Source organism: Haplochromis burtoni, unplaced genomic scaffold, assembly GCF_018398535.1.
Source record: "Haplochromis burtoni strain Fernald_Lab_line unplaced genomic scaffold, NCSU_Asbu1 Contig_81, whole genome shotgun sequence".
NCBI lineage: Eukaryota > Metazoa > Chordata > Actinopteri > Cichliformes > Cichlidae > Haplochromis > Haplochromis burtoni.
The window spans coordinates 815,637-837,911 of NW_024582442.1; the positions used below are offsets into that span (position 1 = coordinate 815,637).

General features: G+C 43.9%; 1 protein-coding gene across 6 annotated transcripts in view; it reads left to right on the forward strand.

The window, feature by feature from the left end:
- LOC102307107 (testis-expressed protein 2) overlaps positions 1–22,275 on the forward strand; it is a 52,914-nt gene that overhangs the window by 28,196 nt on the left and 2,443 nt on the right. For 5 of the 6 annotated variants that reach the window (XM_042222207.1, XM_005925404.2, XM_014334554.2 and 2 more), the window contains exons 3-12: positions 10,859–12,599; positions 13,465–13,665; positions 14,576–14,939; positions 15,542–15,837; positions 16,125–16,268; positions 16,387–16,486; positions 18,569–18,689; positions 19,300–19,422; positions 19,721–19,930; positions 20,451–20,571. In XM_042222207.1, coding sequence (XP_042078141.1) covers positions 10,881–12,599; positions 13,465–13,665; positions 14,576–14,939; positions 15,542–15,837; positions 16,125–16,268; positions 16,387–16,486; positions 18,569–18,689; positions 19,300–19,422; positions 19,721–19,930; positions 20,451–20,571 — 3,399 coding nt within the window. In that variant the 5' untranslated portion in view covers positions 10,859–10,880. Of the gene's footprint in view, positions 1–1,642; positions 3,290–10,858; positions 12,600–13,464; positions 13,666–14,575; positions 14,940–15,541; positions 15,838–16,124; positions 16,269–16,386; positions 16,487–18,568; positions 18,690–19,299; positions 19,423–19,720; positions 19,931–20,450; positions 20,572–22,275 lie in introns of those variants that run through there. The other variant, XM_042222208.1, reaches the window with a different exon arrangement.

Genomic DNA, 22,275 nt, shown 5'->3' on the forward strand with positions numbered 1-22,275 from the left:
AGACACACACTCAACAATAGTGGCGGTATACATTTAAAAGTCTAATTCCTTATTTGCATCCTTAAAAGAGCCATTCGAAACACTTCGAAAAAGAACAAAAAAAAAGTCATGTTCTTGGTAAGTAAGCAGCTCACGATAAGCCAACACTGCAGGAACTACAAGACATGATCGCAGATCTTTACAGAGGTGATGTTGATTAATGCCCCTTCTCGGTTGGCATGGCAACCACCCGATCATCTGCCGCACGGCGAGGTTGGATGTTTGACGTGTCGATGGTGCATTCTGGGTTAGAGAGACGGAGGACGAGAGGGAGAGGTGAAGAAAACTGGTTTGATCCAGCTCAGTTGAGCGTGTGCTCTTTATCTCGCTTGGCTTTTATTTTATTGTTGTTTTTCGTCTTTCTTTAAGAGAGAGCTGCATGATTCAGCTCACCATCAAACCGCTTAAGCAGGAATTACTTTTCCCACGTCCACTAGGGTTCAGTCAGATTTCATCATCAGATGGTTAGCGTAAGGATCCGTACAGACGTCCGTGTGCCTGCCTGTTTTTTGGGACCACGTAGACTAGTCCACAGAGAATTTACATTACAATGCAACTATGCCTGCGCCCCAGGCAGTGGACTTCAAGTGGAGGTAAAAAAAAAAAATAACAGGATGAGCGCTCGGCTGTCAGGTTTCCAGCTGTCCATGTCCACAGTGGAGTATTATCTAAGCTTAAATCATTAATGGCTGTATAGTGAGTGAAGGTAAATGTGATGTGTGATGCCCCTCCAATGATTCCCAGTCAGCGGATAGCATTAAGGGAGTGGATAGCTCTACATTAATTGGGTAAAATATTAGATTGAATGGATGCGTTTTCTGAATTCCTGCCTAGCATATCAAAAAGAGCATGCTCAACTTTCCATATTAGTCCTGGCACATCAAGTTAGGACAAGTAGTTACTTGGACTCAAGTGTCCACATAGGAAAAAAATACACACTTACGTGGTAGCTAGAAACTGTAGAAAGTCAGTGACATTTGGGGATTTCAAGCAGTGGGCAGGTCCCCAAATGAAACATTTCTTAACTTTAAGGTTAAGAGACAGGGTGGCCCACTAATTGCCAGCTGCACTTTCACTTGTCGCCCAATGTGGGACGTTCACACATGAAGCAATTCTCTTGTTTGCATTGCTTTATCACCAATGGTCGGTTGTGAGCAGAAATTCCAGGAAACCTTTGCCTAGGTAACTTTTTAATCTATTTGTCATCTTATCACATGTCAATCATCTGTTTGCTTGTTGAAGTTGTCAAATGTTACTGACTCTCTGTGGTCTCTGGTAACCAAATCAGCACAAATCACCTCCCTTAACGCCCACTCGCATCCTGATTCTTCTGACCTGAGTGGGGCTTGGTTTCACAATGAGTTCACCCGAAACCTTGGCTGATTGTGACCTACACCCTTTTTTCACACCTTGGTTCATGTGATTAGGTAGAGCACAGGCGTTGAACTCCAGGCCTCGAGGCCCAGTGTCCTGCAGGTTTTAGATGTGTCCTTGATCCAACACAGCTGATTTAAACGGCTAAATGACCTCAAGATGTCTTGAAGTTCTCCAGAAGCCTGGTAATGAACTAATCATTTGATTCAGGTGTGATGAAACAGGGTGATATCTAAAACCTGCAGGACACCAGCTCTCGAGGCCTGGAGTTCGACACCCCTGAGTTAGAGGATCATTGGGGGTCCATTGTCCCTATTGGGGGGACAGTGGACCTTAGAACTGAATAAGCTTCTTGGATGAGAGGTGAAACGTCTTGAAGCAATTTAAAGAATTCCAGATGCTTTTCTTTCCAAGCTCCTTAGACTCCGGTGTAGACGCAGCTCTTAATTTTTTGTCAGCTTCAAAGTGACCAACTGAAGAGACTACCAATAAGAAAGATGAAGAGAGAAGCTGAACATGAATGGTTGTGCCTGTCCAGGATGTACCCTGCTTCTTGGCCTAAGATGCCGGGGATTGGCTTCAACTCCCCTGTGACCCTGAACTGAATAAGCAGTTAAGAAAATGGATGTACATTTTATACTTTGTCAAAAATCACTGTGACATTTTAGCACTCAGGAACACATTTCACTTTTGATCTGATACTTTAGTAAGTTGGGAAGTGTTTGCTACCTACAATATATTATATAAGTCTGACAGACGATTCATACTGCAGTATGAATCGTTGGTGGAAGGTGTGCAACCTGAAGGCTGTAATATTAGTGTCTATTTCTGTCCTACTTTTTTTCAAATCTAATTTCCTTGTGTGACTTTCAGTTACTAAATGTGTGAAACCTAACAAAAACTGGCACTGCATCTACTGCTCTCAGCCACAAACAGCAGCACTACTGTTTAATGTTTCAGCAATATAGACGACTTATTTGTGACAGTCAGCTTTATCCACAGAGACACATTTTTCTGTCTTTTTTTTCTGCCCCTCACGTCTCCCCCTATTCCCTCCGTTTCTCCATTCATCGTGTAATTGGATGGATTATGACTAATGCCAAATCCTCCAGCTGTTTTCAGGTCATCAAGCAGCTTTTACATGGATTATAAATAACTTAATATGTTTGTATTGGATGCCTGCATGTTTGTGTGCATTCAGTCAGAATTGCACGTTCGTTTGCCTTTTGATCTGTCAAATTGGGTAAGACGCTGCCAGATTTGGATATCTATCCCAAATCTGTTCTTTATCGAAGCGAAGCGTCAAACCAGGTATTTGAACAAATCAGCTGCTTGTAATGTTGGTAACAGGCACATGCTCATCTCAACACTCAAAGAGAACATTAAAGTTGGCTTAAGTTGTTAGGAGAAAGTTTATTGATGTTGACAACCATAATCAGAGTTTATTAATTGATCGGGGAAATTCGCGTCTTAGACAACACAATCCCCAAAATGACCAATTGATGTGCATCACATTCTCTTTTTCACATATCTCAGAAGTTTTACATCTGAGATCTGGGTTTTGCCTTTTCTTTTTTTTGTTCTGTGGCTTTGTACCCACACATCCTACACGCGCGCACACACACACACTGAACACAGTTCGCTGACAGCTTTGTGCTAACAAACCCTCCACACCACACACTCCTCAGAGAGCACGATTACAGAGTGAGAAGAAGCTGCCCTCCCTAACAAAAGGATGCAGACACGAGTGCAGAGCAAGATGAAAGCTTCTCGGTTGGCATGGCAACCACCCGATCATCTGCCGCACGGCGAGGTTGGATGTTTGACGTGTCGATGGTGCATTCTGGGTTAGAGAGACGGAGGACGAGAGGGAGAGGTGAAGAAAACTGGTTTGATCCAGCTCAGTTGAGCGTGTGCTCTTTATCTCGCTTGGCTTTTATTTTATTGTTGTTTTTCGTCTTTCTTTAAGAGAGAGCTGCATGATTCAGCTCACCATCAAACCGCTCTGTGTTTCCTCTGAGCTCAACTGGAGCTCATCAAACTACCAGCTCGTGTACTGTCAGACCCTGGAGGTGGACTGTGTTAAGCTCTGTGTGCTTGTGTGTTTCATATGAGAATGTTACACAGCAAGTGTTGTTGTTGTGCAAACGTGCTGGTCTAACAGGCTGAGTGTGAGACAGGCAGTGGTGATCACTGCTGATGTGAATGCCCAAAAATAGTCAGTAAAACTGAATGTGACATGTCCATTATGTCCATGTCCACACTCAGGTTTAACATTACAAAGGTGTGATGCAAAAGTGGGGGGTACAGTATCAAAAGGACGTTTCGCTTTTGCATTTGGGGGCTATTTAACTTACATAACGTGTCTTATTTTAGACTTTTGCAAAGAAAATGTTCAAAAATGTCTTTATTTTAAAATACTGTCTCTTGTCTGTTGACATACATTTACCGTTACGCTTTGCTAGTACTGGGCTGGACCCCCTTTTTTCCATAAATTCGTAGATTTTACAAGGTGCTAGAAACGTTCCTGTGAGATTTTGGTCCATTTTGACATGAGAACATCATACAGTTGCTGCAGATTTGTCAGCTGCACATCCACAATGTGACTCTACTGTTCTGCCACATCCCAAACAGGGGTGCACATAAGTGGTCTGCAGGTGCGCATTCGCTGTCAAAATAAAAGACGCGCACCAGATAAGAAGTTGCAACGCGCGTTTGCGTACATATAAAAGGCACTGTTTTGGGCCGCTAGAGTGGGATTTTCACGGCATATTCTGCACCACACCTCTGTGCGTTCATCATTTGTTTGAAGCCAGCTCAGCTCCTGCAATCAATTTTCCGAGAATACGTGCTTCTTTTGCGGTTCGGACTCCTTCTGACATTTCTTTGGAGGTGGAGGAACACCAAAGTAATTGCTTAAAGGAGCTTCTTCGACATCTATGAGAGTTCTAAACTAATGTCTGTCCTCCTCCAGAAAATATTATGGACGCAAACACACGTTGCAACATCTTATCTGGTGTGCGTCTTTTATTTTGACAGCGAATGCGCAACCGCGGACCACTTATGTGCACCCCTGATCCCAAAGGTTGTATTGAGATCTGGTGACTGCTTAAGTTGATTTGAGCTTTGTAGAATCCGAGCTGCTGGAATCGGATCAGAAAATGGATACACTAGAGTCATAAAGGGATGGACATGGTCAGCAACAATACTCAGGGAGGCTTTTGTGTTGATATTTTCTGTGTACGCCATTACACCACCAGCACCCTGAACCATTGATACCAGGTAGAATGGATCAGTGCTTTCATATTATTTGCACCAAATTCTGACCTTGCCATCCAACTATTGCAGCAGAAATTGGAAAAATATTGTCTGGTCTGATGAAACTCAATCTTCTTTTTCTCCAATTATGTTGAGCCTGTGTGAACTGCAGTCCTGTTTCCTGTTCTTAGTGGACAGGAGTTGTACCTTGTGTGGTCTTCTGCTGCTATCGGTCATCTGTTTCAAGGTTCAACGTGTGCATTCAGAGATGCCCAACTGCATACCTTGGTTGTAACAAGTGGCTGCTTGAGTTACAGTTTCTTTCCTATCAGACTGAAACCATCTGGTCATTCTCCTCTAAACTCTGACATGATCCACACAGAGAACAGCCACTCGCTGCATACTTTTCTGACCATTCTCTGTAAATCTCTTAGGAAATCCCAGCAGATCAGCTGTTGCTGAAATATTCCAGCCTATATGGCACCACCAATCATACCAGGTGACTTAAATAGCCTTTCTTCCCCATTCTGATGTTTGAACTAAAGCTAAAGGTCTAGACCATGTCTGTATTCTTAAATGTGTTGAGCTGCTGACATGTGGTGGGCTGATTACATATTTGCATCAGCAAACACTTTAACAGAGAGGCTGATGAATGCATATGCAAATAAGAGTTTGGTTAACACATATTTAAAGAATACATTTGAGAAAACTTGCAATGCAAAATACAAAATGTGAAAAACACATTAAAACCCATTTTCTCTCTTTTTTCCCACACACCGAGCCCGAAATAAATTTGTCGTCATTTACTTTACAGATTTACCGAAAGGTTTGTTCGCATATCAAAAATGGATTTTTTCCCGGCTGCTGACAATAATTTGGAATTTTTCTGAATAATAAATGCAGATATAATCCCCTCTCTAAAAAAAACTCTAATGTTGACAAATCGAAGCACGAATTCTGAATCTTGCTTCAGATTTCTGTTTTTAAAACCTGTGAAATTAGCATACATTTAAAAGTCTAATTCCTTATTTGCATCCTTAAAAGAGCCATTCGAAACACTTCGAAAAAGAACAAAAAAAAAGTCATGTTCTTGGTAAGTAACCAGCTCACGATAAGCCAACACTGCAGGAACTACAAGACATGATCGCAGATCTTTACAGAGGTGATGTTGATTAATGCCCGCTCAATTGCTAACAAGTCTTATATTTTAAATGACTTGTTCTGTGCAGAGACGCTTGATTTTATGTTTATCTCTGAGACGTGGCAGCGTGAGAATGAAGTCTCACATCTTTTAGAGCTTTGTCCCGCAGACTGTTCGTTTCTCTGTGCACCTCGGATATCTCGACGAGGAGGTGGAACAGCTGTAATTTTTAAAAAAGACATTTTTATGCCAGATGATCTCTTCGAGCTGTTACAATTCTTTCGAGATGATCGTGATAAAAATTGGAAGAGATCAGCCCATGTACAGTATCTTAATTTATCGTCCACCTGGGTCTGCTGCATCTTTTCTGGCAGACTTGCAAGAACTTTTAACTTCCACTATTAAACTGGGCAAGGTCGTCATTGTTGGAGACTTCAACATTCATGCAGAAGACTCATCAAATAGTACCACTAAGGAGTTCCTGAGCATCATGGACTCTTTTAATTTTGTTCAGCATGTATCAGGCCCTACTCACACTGCTGGGCATACTCTGGACTTGGTCTTCACTTATGGCATTTCCCTTGACCACGTGAATTTAAATGACGTTGTTTTTAGCGACCATAAGTCAGTCTCTTTTAATGTGACTGTCAACTCAGTCTCTTCCCCAAGGTGTTTTTTAGGCGCAGGCGCTTTATTGATGACTCTGTTATTTCTAAATTTTCTTCCCTTTTCAGCCTTTCAGTCGGTGGCACCAAGGCTGTGGAACAGTCTACCACCACAACTACTTTTGGCTGACTCTGTGGAACCCTTTAAAAAGCAGTTAAAAACTTTATTATTTAAACAGGCCTTCTGTTAATCAACACTTTTGAATTTGCATTATTTATATTGTCTATTTTATTACTTGATGTTTTCTTTATTTTAACCTTTGTGCACAGCGCTTTGCGACTGCCTGTCTACGAAAAAAAGTTCATGTCATTTAGTAGCGATTTTAAATCTTGTCTTTGTCTGTTGAATATACTATTATACTGCTTAAATCCTTTTTAGTCTCCCATCTGTGCGCTGTAAACGGCCAGTCTGGTGCTGGGGGACGACACCTCCACTGCCTCGCAGAGCTATTTTAAGAACTGCTTGTGTTGCTTCTTCACTGTGAGAGTCAAGTCAGGGACTCCTTGGCTGATAAAAGCGGGCGTAGTCCGGCTTTCGTGTTGGTCTATGATCGTGATGACCTCTCTTCATTTGCGTTCGACTCTTCTGATTTAGGTCACGGTGGGAAATGTTTGGATTCTTTCCCAGCTGACACGCTCTGACTCGCCCTCTGTGCAATATGCTGCATGTAAGCAAACAAAGTCCAGTACAGTTTGCGTAATAGGGCCAGGGTGCCCATGATGACTGGGACCTGCGTTCTCCTAGGAGCGAGCAGCAGAGCATGAAACAAGGTGCGTCGTGTGTTTACCTGCTCTGAGCTTTTGTGTGACTCGTGTGCTCGGCGACAAAGCCTCCTCGACCTTTGTGTCTTTTTCTGTTTCTCTCCCTCCGCTCGCTTTAGCTGCTCAGACTATTCTCCCCTTTGTCTCGGTTTGCTTGCACCCTACTCATCCAGGCAACTGTGCGCATCACAAGTCCACAGAGTGTGAGTGTGCGTGCACTCGTTAGTGAGTGAGGCCTCTGTGTATCTCGGTTGTTAGTGACAATCATCCCCCCTCCCCCGCCCTGCACCCTGCGTTCATCTCCGATCTCTCTGTCTCACTCGATTTATCTTCCCGCCGTCGCCCTCCCCTTTCAGTCCCTTCGCTGACTCGCTTCTTCTTTTGATGTCCTCTCTGTTCTTCTCTCGCAACCATTTTTCACCCAGTGGGCTCACGTCACTCCTGCACGCCTGCTTTTATTTCTTTTCTTTTCTGTTTGTTTATCTAAAGGTAAAATGTCTTTGCGGAAATGAACTTTGCAGACTTTAGGCGAGGTCACGCCGGGCTGTCCTGAACACCCGCCAGTCACCTTGTTATTTAATTACAGGGATGCACTTAATAGGTTGGGATTAACTAGGAAACAACAACAACTTGGTACTGGCCCTAAAAACCCAGTGCTGACTAAAATTCCCACCTTTCCTTTAGCAGCCCACTTCTCATGTTCCCTTTCTGTGTCTAATAATGGATAGCAGAGAATTTCTGTGGAGTAGATGCCCTTTGAATTGAAGCAGGATGTTGGTATTGGACAAGGATGTTTTTGTGTATAATATTGATTAGCAGACTCTACATTACAAAAACATTGCTTCATGTAGAAGTCGTCATTGAACACCTTTTACGCGGGCCGCTGTGCCCTGTGCTGACATGCTTGTTGCCCTGTAGCCTGTTCAGCCTCTTATGTCATTATGTTACCTTGCTGCTTTTAACCTCCCTCCCTTTCTCTGAAGTCTCCATAGGGCTGGCTTGAGCTGATTAGAGAGGCCATGCTTGCATTGATTAATTGGATGAGTCTCGTCTCCATGCCAGTCTCCTCTCGTCTCACAGTAGTGGCTAAAACAAACACACGCAAGGCGTTTAATGGCAGTGGAGCTTTGATGACAGGAAGTACCCGAAACTGTGGGTGTGTCAGCAAACACAGTGTTGGTGTGAACCTGAATAGCACTCATCTTAACAGCAAACCTTACGTCTACAGAGGAGAACAGTACCTTAAAATGTGTAGGTGCGTGCAAGCGTGCTATGTTTTGCATTGATTCAGTGTGCGATTTTTATTTTTTTATTTTTTTGTCTTTTGGCTGCACCTTGCTAAAACCTGACTCTGAGAAAACTTGGAAACGTTGCTCCCTGCTCACCTTGTCAGCCTCCATAATGCTTTAATTCGTCCTTCAGGCTCTGATGACAACAACAACCTCTCCCATCTCCATGACTCTGTCTCCCCACTTAATTTGTCTCCTCTCCATGCTCTCCTCTCACTCTCATCCACTCCCCCTCATCTTTGTCATCCTCCCTGTTTTCTCTCTCCTCCTGTCTTTAAGTAAATTCTGCTTCAAAAGCTTGTCTCTGAAAGGTCGTCTGCTGCTTCTGCAGACCCCCTGTGGCCTTTCATCTTTCTTCTTTATGCTGCTCTTTTTTTCCCTGTATCTGTCATTTTTTTGTTGTTTTTATTCGATCTGCTCTGCCCCTAGCACTTACCATGGCAGAACCAACAGCACACACGCATATACTGAAAATGACACACACAAAACCTATTGTAGCTCAGCCAAGTGAATGGCTGGCTGGGAAAGTCAAGCGCTCTGTTATTCCATCCCGGCAAATGCAATCTCTGGAGATACAGTGCCAACCAGAGAGCCCCTAAGGGGCACTGAGGCTTTCTCAGAAATGCAGACAATCACACAAGCTTACTGCTATGTTGTCCCTCTCCCGTCCCTCCTTCTTCCATTACAGACATTTTTTTATATACCAGCTGAAAGCCCCAACACCAAAGAGACTGCATGGTGTTGTGTGCACAAACAGCATGTTTGCACATATGTGTACTCTGACTGTTTGATCATGCTAACCAAGGATGAGGTACCAATATGGACGATGTGGAAGAATAAACAAGCACAATAACTCAATAACAATGCGAGGCCTCATTCAGTGAAATCATTGCATGATGAACGACTGCGGTTCCACTGTGTCAACTACACAAAAGACGCCTTGTTTCTGTGATCGCTTCAGCTGAACGGCCACTTTGTGGTGTCATTATGACCCGTATATTGTTTTGGATTGGTGAGGGAAAGTGGGTTTTTTTTTCTTGTCATGTGAATGTTTGTCTTTTTTAAGGTCAAATAAGGTCAACCCATTATAGAATCTCTTATCTTTAAAACTGGTCTTAAAATGCTGCTGCCTTTGTTTGTATTGGCAACATTCAGGAAGTCATACTGGTATATGTGGATTCTAAATATCACGTTTTAGTTTGCATCCAAATATCATGTCATGTTTGAACTTTGCTTACCTGTAATGCTTTAATTTTATTGTACTGCAAACTTCAATGTTTAAAAAGAAATCTCATGAAAAGCCGCCCAGAGAGTGAGCTGGCTCGGGGGAGGTTTGAGCTCTTGGAGTGCTCCTTCTTTTGATCCGTTCTCATTTTCACCTCTTTTCAGTATTTAACCCGCTGCATTCTTTCCCCCTTTGGAGGGTGGAGTTAAACACAGCTGAAATGTTGATGGCCCTTCTTCTCGAGACTTGTGAGCTCTGAAGTAACCCATTAATCATGTTGCCATAGTGGGATGAGTGACTGGGTGCTTGTAAGACAGAGCGGGAGAGAGATAGAGGCTTGGCCTGAGAGCAACTCTGTCTTCCGGCTACAACCTTACATAATGAGAGCTAATGGGTTGGGGAACATAGACATACCTGTCCAGTCCACTAACATTAGGGTGAACAGAAAGCTGCAAGGCTGTTCTTTTCTGTCTCAAGTACTGTGTGTACAAGGAGTGCATTTAGAGCTCGTGGGGGTCTCTGCAGTTGTCACATGAACTCGAGAACTCTTTCATCAACAGCACCTCGTGCAGGAATGTGTTCAGTCAGGTTAACTGGGTAGACACTTCTTTAGCTTACCATTTATTAGTTGAGGGCAGTTAGCAACCAATAATTTCATGATGCATAGTAAAAATCTTGAAGTGTTTAGCCATTAATGTATTTTGTGCTGCTGGGTAACAAATTTAATAGTTTAATCTATACTTTTATCTACTTGGATGCCATTCTCTATGGGTGTCAGTTTTCTACTGCTTATCGACTACTTCCAGTAGTTTTCCGCTCAGACCATTTTGTTCAGGCCTGCTCAATTCTGTAATTAAATTGCAATGTAATTTTTTTTCCCATTGGTTGATCTCATCTTCCCACCTATCCCCTGGCTACTGCAGAAGTGGCCCTCAGGGTACTTATACGTCTGGTTTGAAATCGCTGATTAAATCGAATTGCCAATTTGTACTACAAACACTACAGCCTCCCTCCCCCCTGCACTGATGCACTATTGCTTCATTGTTTTTTATTAACCACGTGTTCCCACTGTCTCTGTGTTTTGTTTTGTTTTTCCCCCCCCCAGGCCGTGAGCCCTGTGCAGGGTGATGATGAGCAGTCAGGGCGGCAGCAGCAGGGGAAGTGGCCAGCATGCTGCCACTCCGCCCCCTCGTCACACCCCTGGACCCAAGCTGCAGGTCCAGCGTTCCCACTCTCGTGACACCATCACCATACACTTCTCTGCTCTGGGGAAAGAGGAAGACGATGAGGAAGAGGAGCTCTTTGGGATACCCGCTGGATCTGTTAAAGACAAGTCTGTCCTCGATGGTACAGGGGGGCTTCAAGGTCCAGCTTCAGCAGCTGATGACCGGTGCGTTGCTACAGGCTTGGAAGCAAAAGAGGAACTGCTGTTTGAATCTGCTGGTGCAGACACCCCCTCGGGACCTGCTGTTCTCCCAGTTTTATCTACCACCTTATCTGTGCAGCCCTCAGACCCTCAGCCACACACACACTCTCCTGCTTTGACTATTAATCCCACATCCACCCTCTCCTCCAATCCTCCTGCCAGCTCCTCCTGGCCGTCTGAACGGCTCCCGGTCAATCCCTCCCCCGCAAGCTCCAGCTCCTCTTCACCATGCAAGTCTGCAGCACTGTCATCCTCCAAGCCTTTTCTTAGTCTGGTTAGGTCTTTGTCCAATGACGTTGAGTCTCGAGAAACTGTCCCTTCACTTTCCACCGTAGCACCAACCCACGCACGTCATCGACACTTAATGAAGTCTTTTGTTAAGTCTCTGTCCACGGACGCTTCCAAGGCTGACCATTCGGAAGGGCCTCTTCAGCATCAGCAAATACAGCCATCCCATCGGCCTCCACCTCGCAACATGCAACTCTTCAAACAGTTCTCCCAACCCCGTTTATCCTCCAGTCCCGTCATTGTCACTCAAGCAGGTGGAGACTCTAAAACAGCCCCCTCCTCCCCCATCATGTCTCCAGATGGTAGGTCCTTCTTCAAAGTCCAAGAGGTGGAGGCCAAGATAGAGGATACCAAGCGGCGGCTATCGGAAGTGATGTCAGACCCTCTGCAGCTTTTTAGTAAGATAATGGGGGATGAGTCTGGTACGGGGTCTGCTGGAAGTGCTGCTTATCGTGCCAAATCGCTGTCCTCCAGCGCGTCGGAGCTCAGCGGAGTAACAGCGGTAAATGGACACGGAGAAGGTGGCAACAACTACAGCATCAAAGAGGAGGAAGGGGCAGAAGGAGAAGACGAGGAAGAAACCCCCACAGCTAAGGGCCCAGAGTCAGGTTTTTTCTCTTTCCCATCACTCGCGCCAGCCCTCACCCAGGCCTCATCTTCTGCCCTCCACAAATCTCCCTCTCTCACTCTGGGCCGCTGTTCGATGTCAGCCCTGGTAGCTCGACAGGAAGACGAGGACTTCTGTGAGCTGTACAGCGAAGACTTTGAGTTATGTACTGACACAGAGACACCAGACGGTGATCGTTCTGGGTCCCGGCAACCCCATACTGGTAGCACTGGTTTGTGTAGTGAGCTCGATCCAGAGGACGAGAGAGCCGAAGAGGAGGCTGAGACCTTACCCGTGACTGGTCTCATTATTTTAACACAGTTGGTGTATTGGTATTTGGTGCTTCCTGTGCCACCCTGTGTGTGCTCAGTAGTGCACGGGATAATAGCGGGGTTCGCGTTGGCGTTGCTCGTGCTTTGGCTGTCATCCCCTCAGCCCTCCTCATCAGTGAGCAGAAAAAGGAGGCGAAGGATAGAGCAATGGAATGTGGCCCAGCTGGATATTAAGGAACCAGGGATATTCAAGGTAAAGGCAAAACATGTGACTTCAAAAGTAAACTTGTGATTAGTTTTCCCAAGTGTGGTGCCTATGTTCAGTTTGTCCTTACTCTGAAGAAGACTATATGTTTCTACTCTGTTATTTCAGTTGAATTGCCTTTGTTAACACAGTGCCCTTTGGGAACAAAAAGGTAGGAGTTTGGATGAGAATTCAATCTGTGCAGCCTGTTGGGGAATCACGAGGTTGTGTTGCACTTCTTCTCCAGTGATAGCTCCAGTTTTTCTTTAAGCGAAACATTTTAATGACAGCACCACCGTTTGCTCCTTATTCTCGAGTAACCTCAGAAAATCAGAAGAGAAATCTTTAGTAATTTGACAGAGTTATGCAAGCATGTGTATGTGTGTGTGCCTTAGTGGGTACCAAGCGATTGCACAGGATAGCCTGATGGCTAGAGGCCACAGCTGTTCCAAAAAGAGGAGCTCTGCAGAACATGATACAGGCAGATGAACGACGGCCCCTCGGGCACACAAGTGTGGGGAAGCGGTCCAACAAGCTTTGTCTTTTTCTTCATACTTGTCTTTCTTTGGGAATACACAAAGTCTCAGATGCCCCACTTTATCTTTTGCTGTGTTGCATAAATTTTAAGCAAGAATGTCTTTTTAAATCAGTGGTATGTGATACATAGTGGAGATTCAATAAACTGCGTTTTTTGGCACTTTAATGATGGTTTCATTTTTTATCTCAGGAGGTTACTTAGTTAATTTGAGCAAATTAATTCTCTGGTTTTAAACTGAAAATCTGATGTGTGTATAAAAGACTGTGCAAAAGTCTTGAGAGGTGACTTGAGTTTTACTTCTTTGTAGCTGAAAAGTCTTCTGCTTCTCTCTCGCAGGGCTGGATGAATGAGATCCACAGCTATGACCCGGAGACGTACCACGCCACCCTGACCCACTCCGTTTACGTCCGTCTAGAGGGCTCAGTCCTGCGTCTGTCCAAGCCCAACCGGAACATCTCCCGTCGTGCCACACACAATGAGCCTAAACCTGACGTCACTTACATCAGCCAGAAGATCTACGACCTGACTGACAGCAAGGTGCGGTGGCTTAAACAAACCTTTTGGTCATGGAAAGAGAGATTTTTGCTAACACCACTCAAAGACGAGGGGGAAATTAATGTGTTAAGTGTGTGTGCGCGTCTCCTCAGTGTGTTACTGTGCTTGATGATAAGCTTAACATTTAGTGACATCGAGCACACGTCCCGTCACATTTGCCTTTGCCCGACTGCATGCTCGCTAATAGGTCATGCTCAGTGACAATCACAGCTTGTGACTCGTAGACTGTGTGTAAACGTAGAGTGAATATCACAGGTCACTGACCTTATATACACAGTTGTGTATCTTGTGTACTAGCGCGCTGATTCAACAGTTTTGCATATCTCAAGGCACAGCTGACATTTCTCATGTCAGTGTATCACAGAGCAAAAGGTTTCATCATGCACCCTTAACCTACTCTTCTTCTCTGGTTTCCTAAAGTGCCCTTTCTCAGTTATTATTGTAGATACTTAGTGTGTAGTTTATTCAGACACTCGTACAGGAAAAGCATCCCTGAAGGTCCAATTTCTGCTCATGGTGTTATTGTTTTAATCTGAGATCCAATACCGCTCCAACCCATTACAACCACAGGGATGAATGAAGTGCTGCTGTATGTATCAGAGAATTGTTGGCCTATAGCAAGAACAAAAGCAGAAGTACATGAACCTTTCCAGCCCTGAATGGTGCCAAATCTTGGTTACTTATCAACAGAAAACAGGCATATTCTTACATTTATTGCCACCAGTTGTTTCCACTCATACCCTCAGGTATCAATCTGCCGCATAAAAATGTGAACACTTTTTCTCTTTATCTTCTTTTCTTTATAATCATTCTGTAGCCCTAGAAACACCAATAAAGAAAGCACTCGTGTTCATGAGATTGATTTAGTGAAGTCAGTCTTTATACCCCACAGATATACCTGATGCCTCAGAGCCTGGCTAGGAAGAGAGTTTGGAACAAGAAATACCCCATTTGCATTGAGCTGGCCAAGCAGGATGACTTCATGTCCAAGGCCCAGGGAGAGAGGCCTGAAGCTGGGGAAGAAAAATCGACAGTTCAGAGTGAGAAGGTGGAGAAAACGGACAAGGGTGAGAAGGCAGAAGGATCGGCGTCAGCAGAGGAACCCAAAAAACCAACCTTTGGAGGCGGGGATTTGACTATCTACCTTTTCGGGAGGACGGGTCGGGAAAAGGAAGAGTGGTTCCGTAGATTTCTTCTAGCATCCCGAATGAAATCAGAGGGAAGAGGTGGCAGTCTGCCTAGCATCTGCAAGAATGGTGAGCTTCACACTCTCTCAAGGTGCAAACACACACACACGTAAAGCATTTGTTATCCATGTTCTTTCTTCCTTTCTTTTTTTTACACACCTGTATTTGCACAGACACGCGCCATTCCTCGATGTCAGAATAGCCGTTCTATTAAGTAGGCAACTGCGCAGCAATCAGATCTGTGCATAAGCCCCAGCTTAGGGACTGCCAATCCCCTCAACTAAGTGAACCGATGAGTGTGGTGGGTCAGCAGGATTACAAGCACAGAGCATCAGCGTATTATAGCATCACTTTCCACAGTGGGATGTAAGCCTGTGCGGAGGAGGCCTTATACAAAGAGAAATGCCAAAATTGTGTGGGTCAGGAGATAAAGGTAGTAAAGGTAGGGCTGGATTACTGGAAAGCAGTGTACAGCATGCTAATTCAGAGTGCTGCAGTCTACTGTGAGAAAGGAATACAAAAATAGCTGACAGCTATCTAAGGCTAATTAAATTTTGAGCATTTATTATTATTGTATACAAATCTGGAATCACTAAAAATGTTCCGTGTTCTAGCATAATTGTGTCAAAACACCCCCTTCACATCCCACATTTCCTTCCTTCCATTTGTAGCCTTCTTACCCTCCCACAGTCGCAGTAGCAGCTTTCAATCTGTCGGAGGCCTGGAGGCTGACAGCAGGAGCAGCAGCCGGGGAAGCCTGGAGGAGCTGTCTCAGTCTCAGTCTCGTCACAGAGAGACCACCGCCGCTCTCTCCTGTGGCTCTACTGCAGGCTTGAAGCAGAAGATGCTGTTGGACTATAATGTCTACATGGCCAAATACGTGAGTCCCCAGGTGCCGCCTAGAAGCCCGACTGCCACTGACAGCGCTGGGAACAGCCCGGATAGCAGCCCCCAGACTACCAAAAAGGTAGGAGACAGATGGATGCATGTCAGGCTGAATAGAAAAAGATTGTCATCCAAAGTGGGCATCTATCAAAAGCCCCCCCTGGGGTCTGCACGTCTAAACCACAATATCAACTAAATCAGTCTGTTGTCACCTGAAGTTACCCCAGAGAGCTCCGAACCACTGGCAACTCAGTGAATCTTACTGAAGGGTTGCTGGGAGCAAACTCAATATATCAAGCTCAAGCTTGATGCACAAAATGATTATAGATATTCAAAACTGCCATTCATACATGTATGTGTGTCCTTTAGCTGCGTAGGAGTTCAGAGGAGACTGCGGAGCCTGAGGCCTGGGTAAATGCATTTCTGGGAAGGATATTCTGGGACTTCCTGGGAGAGAAATATTGGGCCAATGTAGTCTCCAAAAAGATCCAAATGAAGCTCAGTAAGATCAGGGTGAGTAGTAGTAGCTACAGTTAGTAATATCCAAATGCAAGAAGATTTCTTCAAGAGATAGAGATTTGTCTTTGCGTTGGCTGTATTTGTATCTTTTTCCGTACATGTTTTCTTTTAGCTGCCATATGTTATGAATGAGCTGACTCTGACAGAGCTAGACATGGGCTTCTCCATTCCTAAGATCCTCCGTGCCTCCAAACCTTCAGTGGACCACCAAGGTAGGAAGAAAATTACATTAGGTGTGTTATTTTTTTTTTTTTACATTTTTGTGGGTGCTTTCAAGATTTCTTATTTTTATCTTACTCGAGCCACTTATTAATTCTGTGTTTTCCCCAACCCGTCTTCTTCACCTTTCATACCATATCTCCATCTTATTCCTCTTCTCGCTAGATTAAGCCATAACCCCCTACCCTCCAACACTCTGTCCTTCTCACCTCTGGAGTCTAGCCTTTCTGCATGTTTGCTCTATTAAGCCACAGTAATTAAACCTCATGTCTTGGCTCCCCCTCATCCATTACTGAAACACTGACTCACCCAGCCTGCTTTAAGCCTGAGCAAAGGGACTAGTTTGACACAGAAACAGAGCAGAGATGTGTATTAATTCCAGCTGGTTTAAGGCAAAAAAAGAGATTGTCAAAAGCTTCAGTCATTTGGGGTGGGGTTTTTTTTTTTTGTTTTTTTTTTTAATTTGTCATTTCTTAAAATATGATGATTATACACTTGCTAGCCATTTTGTTAGGTATTGTTCAACTGGTCGAATGCGTCATTAGCCAATGACATGGCAGCAACTTAGTACATTTAAGCATGCAGACATGGTCAAGATGACCTGCTGAAGCTAAGGCTATAATTGACATGAGCTCACCGAAATTGGACAACAGAAGAAAAATGTCGAATGCTGAAGACTTCACTGGATTCAAATGGCCTCCACAGTCACCAGAGCTCAAGATCTCTGGAGCACCTTTGAAACCAAAATCTGTGAGAAATCTTTCCAGCACCTTTTCGAATCTGTCTCATGAAGAATTAAGACCCTTCTGAAGGCAAAAGGGGGTCCAACTAGTAAGGTGTACCTCATAAAGTGTCCAGTGAATGTAAATGTCATGAGGAGCCGCCGTGTTAAAATTTTTGTTTATCAATTCCAGATTAAGAGCATTCAGTTTTTCTTGATCTTAGGTCTAAAGATTCTTGTTGTTCAGTTGTTGGAGCAGGGTGTCTGCAGAGCTCACAAATGTGTCTGAACCTATACATCCTCAGATATATACTAACAAAGCATCATTAGCCGATGATGAAATGTGCGCTTTCATCCTGCATGAACTGAACACGCTTGTGATTTCTTCTCTTGTGTGATGATGGTAAAATTGAGGGAAAGGCAGCTTCTCAATGCCTTATTTATGGGGAGACATGGCTTGATTGACAATGTTTACACTGTGCTTCGATAACCGCACAATACACACAAACTGATGTTTGTCAGTTGTGCAAAGATGTGAAAATGAGCTAGAGGCTTATAAGAAACAAGTGGGTATAACATTCTTGACGTTAGTGTATGCACAGAACCATTTTAACCATCTTAGCATGCAGACATTTCATAATTAGCTCAGAGGAGAGTCGGGCTGAAGCGTCACTTTTGCAATTGCTTGGTCATGCACATGCTGCACAAATGGAAATTATTAATGTGGAGGCAAATTCACCACACTATATGTATGACAATGAGAGCGATTTAAAGGAATATCTAATGCACGATTGCTGTGATATGTTTCCCGGTTCTACATCTGTCTGTGGTAGAGATGTGTTGGCTCCTTCAAATTTAATGAGAAAATCCAGACGGTCTCTTCCTGCTGTTTGTCTCGTGCTAGACAATGAGACACTGTCTTCCATGATGTGTCTTGCTGCTGTCATGTAGCTTCTCTCTGGCACTGCTGTCACACAGACTGTACGAATCAATGAGCATTTACAGGGAGAGGGAAAGTGAAGAGAAGGGAGGGGGGCAGACAGAGGGGATAATAAACGTCAGTTACCGGCTGCAGACGTTCGCTGTGCAAACAGCAGGGGGATCGTAATCTGAATAATTCTCCTGCCGCCCGCTGAGGAGTGGGACGTGTAAACAGGAAGTAGCTTAATAAAGAACTGCTTCCTGATAGGTGACCTTTTTTTTTTTTAGGTAGATGAGCACTAGATTTAACCTTGCAACAATTAAACACAAATCATTAGGTTGTTATTGATTTTCCTTATGCTATTGACGAGGATGTCAGCAGGCATGGGTTCGGTATAAAAAACATCATAAGTCTTTATGTTTTCTTTCTCAGGTTTGTGGTTTGATCTGGAGGTCTCCTACACGGGCTCTTTCCTCATGACGCTGGAGACCAAGATGAACTTGGCCCGTTTGGGAAAGGAGGGCGAGGGCCTTGGAGAACATGGGAAAGATTGGTGAGGCTTTAAAAGTGCATGTCTTCTTTTAAGCAGAATAATGAAGCTAAGTGAAGCTCGGTCTGATTTTATTTTGTTTTTAAGAAGGCTTCCAGATTTTAGAGTCGTCCTCCACAGCTTGTCCTGATTCCTCCGTGTTTGTTTTTCTTCTTATTGTCTCATTCTCAGTGACAGTGCCAAAATAAAATGTGTGAAGGATTCGATTTTCTGCTAAAGAAAACCAGCTCTGAGTCGGATGGTAATCGGGTGCATTTGCATTTTTAGAGCCATATTAGTTGTCACATGCGTTTTTCACAGTTCCTCCCCTTTTGTCGTGTTGCCTTTTCCCTCCTTCTCTTTATATACTAATCCTTCCCGTGGATGCTTACCGCTGTGGACATGTGTACAGTAAACTGGCGAGTTTGGGAATTGGATGCCTACAGTCGCTGTCCCTGAAACAATACATTTTGTTGCCCATTTGGGTTATTGGATCTTTTTTTGAGTGAGATCGGTGGAGAAGTAGTTCCTGGGATACATTTAATGGGAATTAATAGTGATTGATAAGGGCTCTTTGCAAAGCCACTGGGGCCTGACTTTGCAACATGAGTGCTTGTTTACGTGTGCGTGACAGGTCAAGGCCACGGACATACTGTCTGGCAGACAGTGACGAGGAATCGTCTAGTGCCGGTTCATCGGACGAGGAGGATCCTCCAGAACTCCTCAGTGACAAACCTGTTCTGCCTGGAGCAGAGGGGTGAGCAAATGTCTCTTTCTAACAACATTAGTGCACCTCCGAATTGAAAATGAGCAGAATAACATTCGTACTGAGGTTCTGAAACAGAACATTTTTCCTTTTTCTATCCAACCAGCCACCCACTCAGACATACATATTTGAAAGCTCGCTGATGATTTAATGTAGCACCCGGTCACTTGCACACATAGCCCCTCGATAGTGGGTGCTGAGTAGCAAGAGATGCCGTTATGAATTAATTATGAACCTGACTCACTCCTTGTCTCCCCTCCTCCTCTGTTTCCATCATCGACTCGCGTAGTTATGTGGGAGGCCACAGACCCAGCAAGATCATGCGCTTTGTGGACAAGATAGCCAAGTCGAAGTACTTCCAGAAAGCCACAGAGACGGAGTTCATCAAGAAGAAGATGGAGGAAGTATCCAACACGCCCTTGTTGCTCACCGTAGAGGTGCAAGAGTGCCGCGGGACTCTGGCTGTCAACATCCCACCTCCCCCCACAGACAGGATATGGTATGTTTAGGAGGATGTGGAAAATTGCAGGATGGAGTTGGTATGTCACAATCTATGTGAATGGTTTGAGGTTATAGCACTGCACCCTCTGCTGGGCAAAAAAAACAACACAAGCAAGTGATGAGAGAATAAAAATGTTTAATCACATCTAAGAAATGAGGGCACAAAGGTGTGTTTTCCATTAAAGATGTGGAACATTGAAGCCTTAAATACACACTGATTTATGTTTGGCTTAATTAATACGAACTTCTTTATTTGCGCCACTAAATAGGTGCTAAGAAAAATATAATTAAAACAACATATAGAAAAATCAGTTTCTGTTGCATGCTATATATGTTTTGCATGTTTTCCTCCATGTTTTTGCCCTTTTCCTCCTTAAATACTGCTAATATGTATTTTTTTTTTTTTTTATTGAAATGAAGCAGTCATTTAAGGAAAAACCCATCAATCGACATCTGTTTCATGAAGCTGGTCTGAAAATTCAACACGATTATCACAAACTTCTCTTTTTGGCTGTCAGGTATGGTTTTCGGAGTCCGCCTCACCTGGAGCTCAAAGCACGGCCCAAACTCGGTGAAAGGGAGGTGACGCTGGTGCATGTAACAGAGTGGATTGAGAAGAAACTGGATCAGGAGTTCCAGGTATACACTGGGAGAAATAAGCACCGGTGAAATCTAATCTTAAGTCATAATAAAGTCTACTTATTGTCCATTTGCAAGTTCAATTGTTAAAAACGAGGAATTGCATGGTTTTAAATTTACACTCGCTGGTCACTTCATTTACTATACCCGCTGAACTGTTCATTATTGCAGATATCTAATCAGCCAATCACATGGCAAAACGCAAATACATTAAGACATGTAGGCATGGTTAAGACAACTTGATGAAGTTCAAACTGAGCATCAGAATGGGGAAGGAAGGTGACGTAAGTGACTTTGAATGTGGTATAGTAGTTGATGCCAGACGGGCTGGTCTGAATATTTCAGAAACTGCTGATCTACTGGGATTTCCCCACACAGCCGTCTCTATGGTTTACAGAGAATGGTCAGAAAAGAAAGAAAAATATTCAGTGAGCAGCAGTTGTGTGGGTGAAAATGCCTTGCCAATGTAAAAGGTCAGAAGAGAATGGCTAGACTGTTTTAAGGGCAAGAGTACCTCAAATAAGCACTCATTGCACCCAAGATATGCAGAAAGGCATCTCTACATACAGATGGACTACAGCAGCAGAAGACCACCCTGGGTGCCAGTGTGGTCAGATAAGAACAGCAAACTGAGGCTACAATTTGAAAGATTTGACAACAGAAGATTGGAAAAATGTTACCTGGTCTGACGATTCTTGATATCTGTTGCAATGATCATTAGAATCAGAATTTGACATGGATCTGTCTTGTGTTGTATTAATGATTCAGGTTTGCGGACTTTGGGCTAGTTCTGGTTCTAGTTGCTGACCACATCCACCCCTTTGTTACCACAGTGGACCCATCTTCTGATGGCTGTTTCCACCATGTTAACGCACCATGCCACAAAGCTCAAATCATCTTAAAACTGTGTTCTTGAACACACAGTGACCATGTTCAAATGGCCTCCAGAGTCACCAGATCTCAGTTTAATAGGGAACCTTTTGGAAATGTTGGAATGGGAGATTCTCATCATTGATGTGCAGCCGATAAATCTGAAGCAACTGTGTGATGCTGTGATGTCAATATGGACCAAAGTCTCTGAGGAATGTTTCCAGCACCTTATTGATTCTGTGCCATGAATTAAGTTAGCTCTGAAGGTAAAAACCGGGTCCAACTTAGTACTAGCACGGTGTAATGAAGTGGCTGGTGAGTGTTCAGTTTGAATTTGACACTCTGTTTGGAACTGAACAATGGATTTTAAGTATTTAGCACATCCGAATACACCTTAAATCAGTGGTGTCCAAACCCAGGCCTCGAGGCTCGGTTTCCTGCAGGTTTTAGATGTGTCCTTGATCCATCACAGCTGATTTGAATGGATAAATGACCTCCTCAACATGTCTTGAGGTTCTCCAGAGGCCTGGTAATGAACTAATCATTTGATTCAAGTGTGTAGACCCAGGGTGAGATCTAAAACTTGCAGGACACCGGCCCTCGAGGCCTGGAGTTGGCCTTAAACCAATGTTCTTTATGTAAAATACCTTTGGCCTATTTAGAATTACCACCCATGTGTGCATAGGAGGAACATGTAGATCCAAACAGAAAGTTTTAACCAGTAGGTTTAAATCCAATATGTTGTTAATACATTGTGCTATTTTCAATTGAATATAGTTAAAAAATAACCTCCAAATCACTGAAATCTGTTTTTACGTTTAACACAGCACCCTA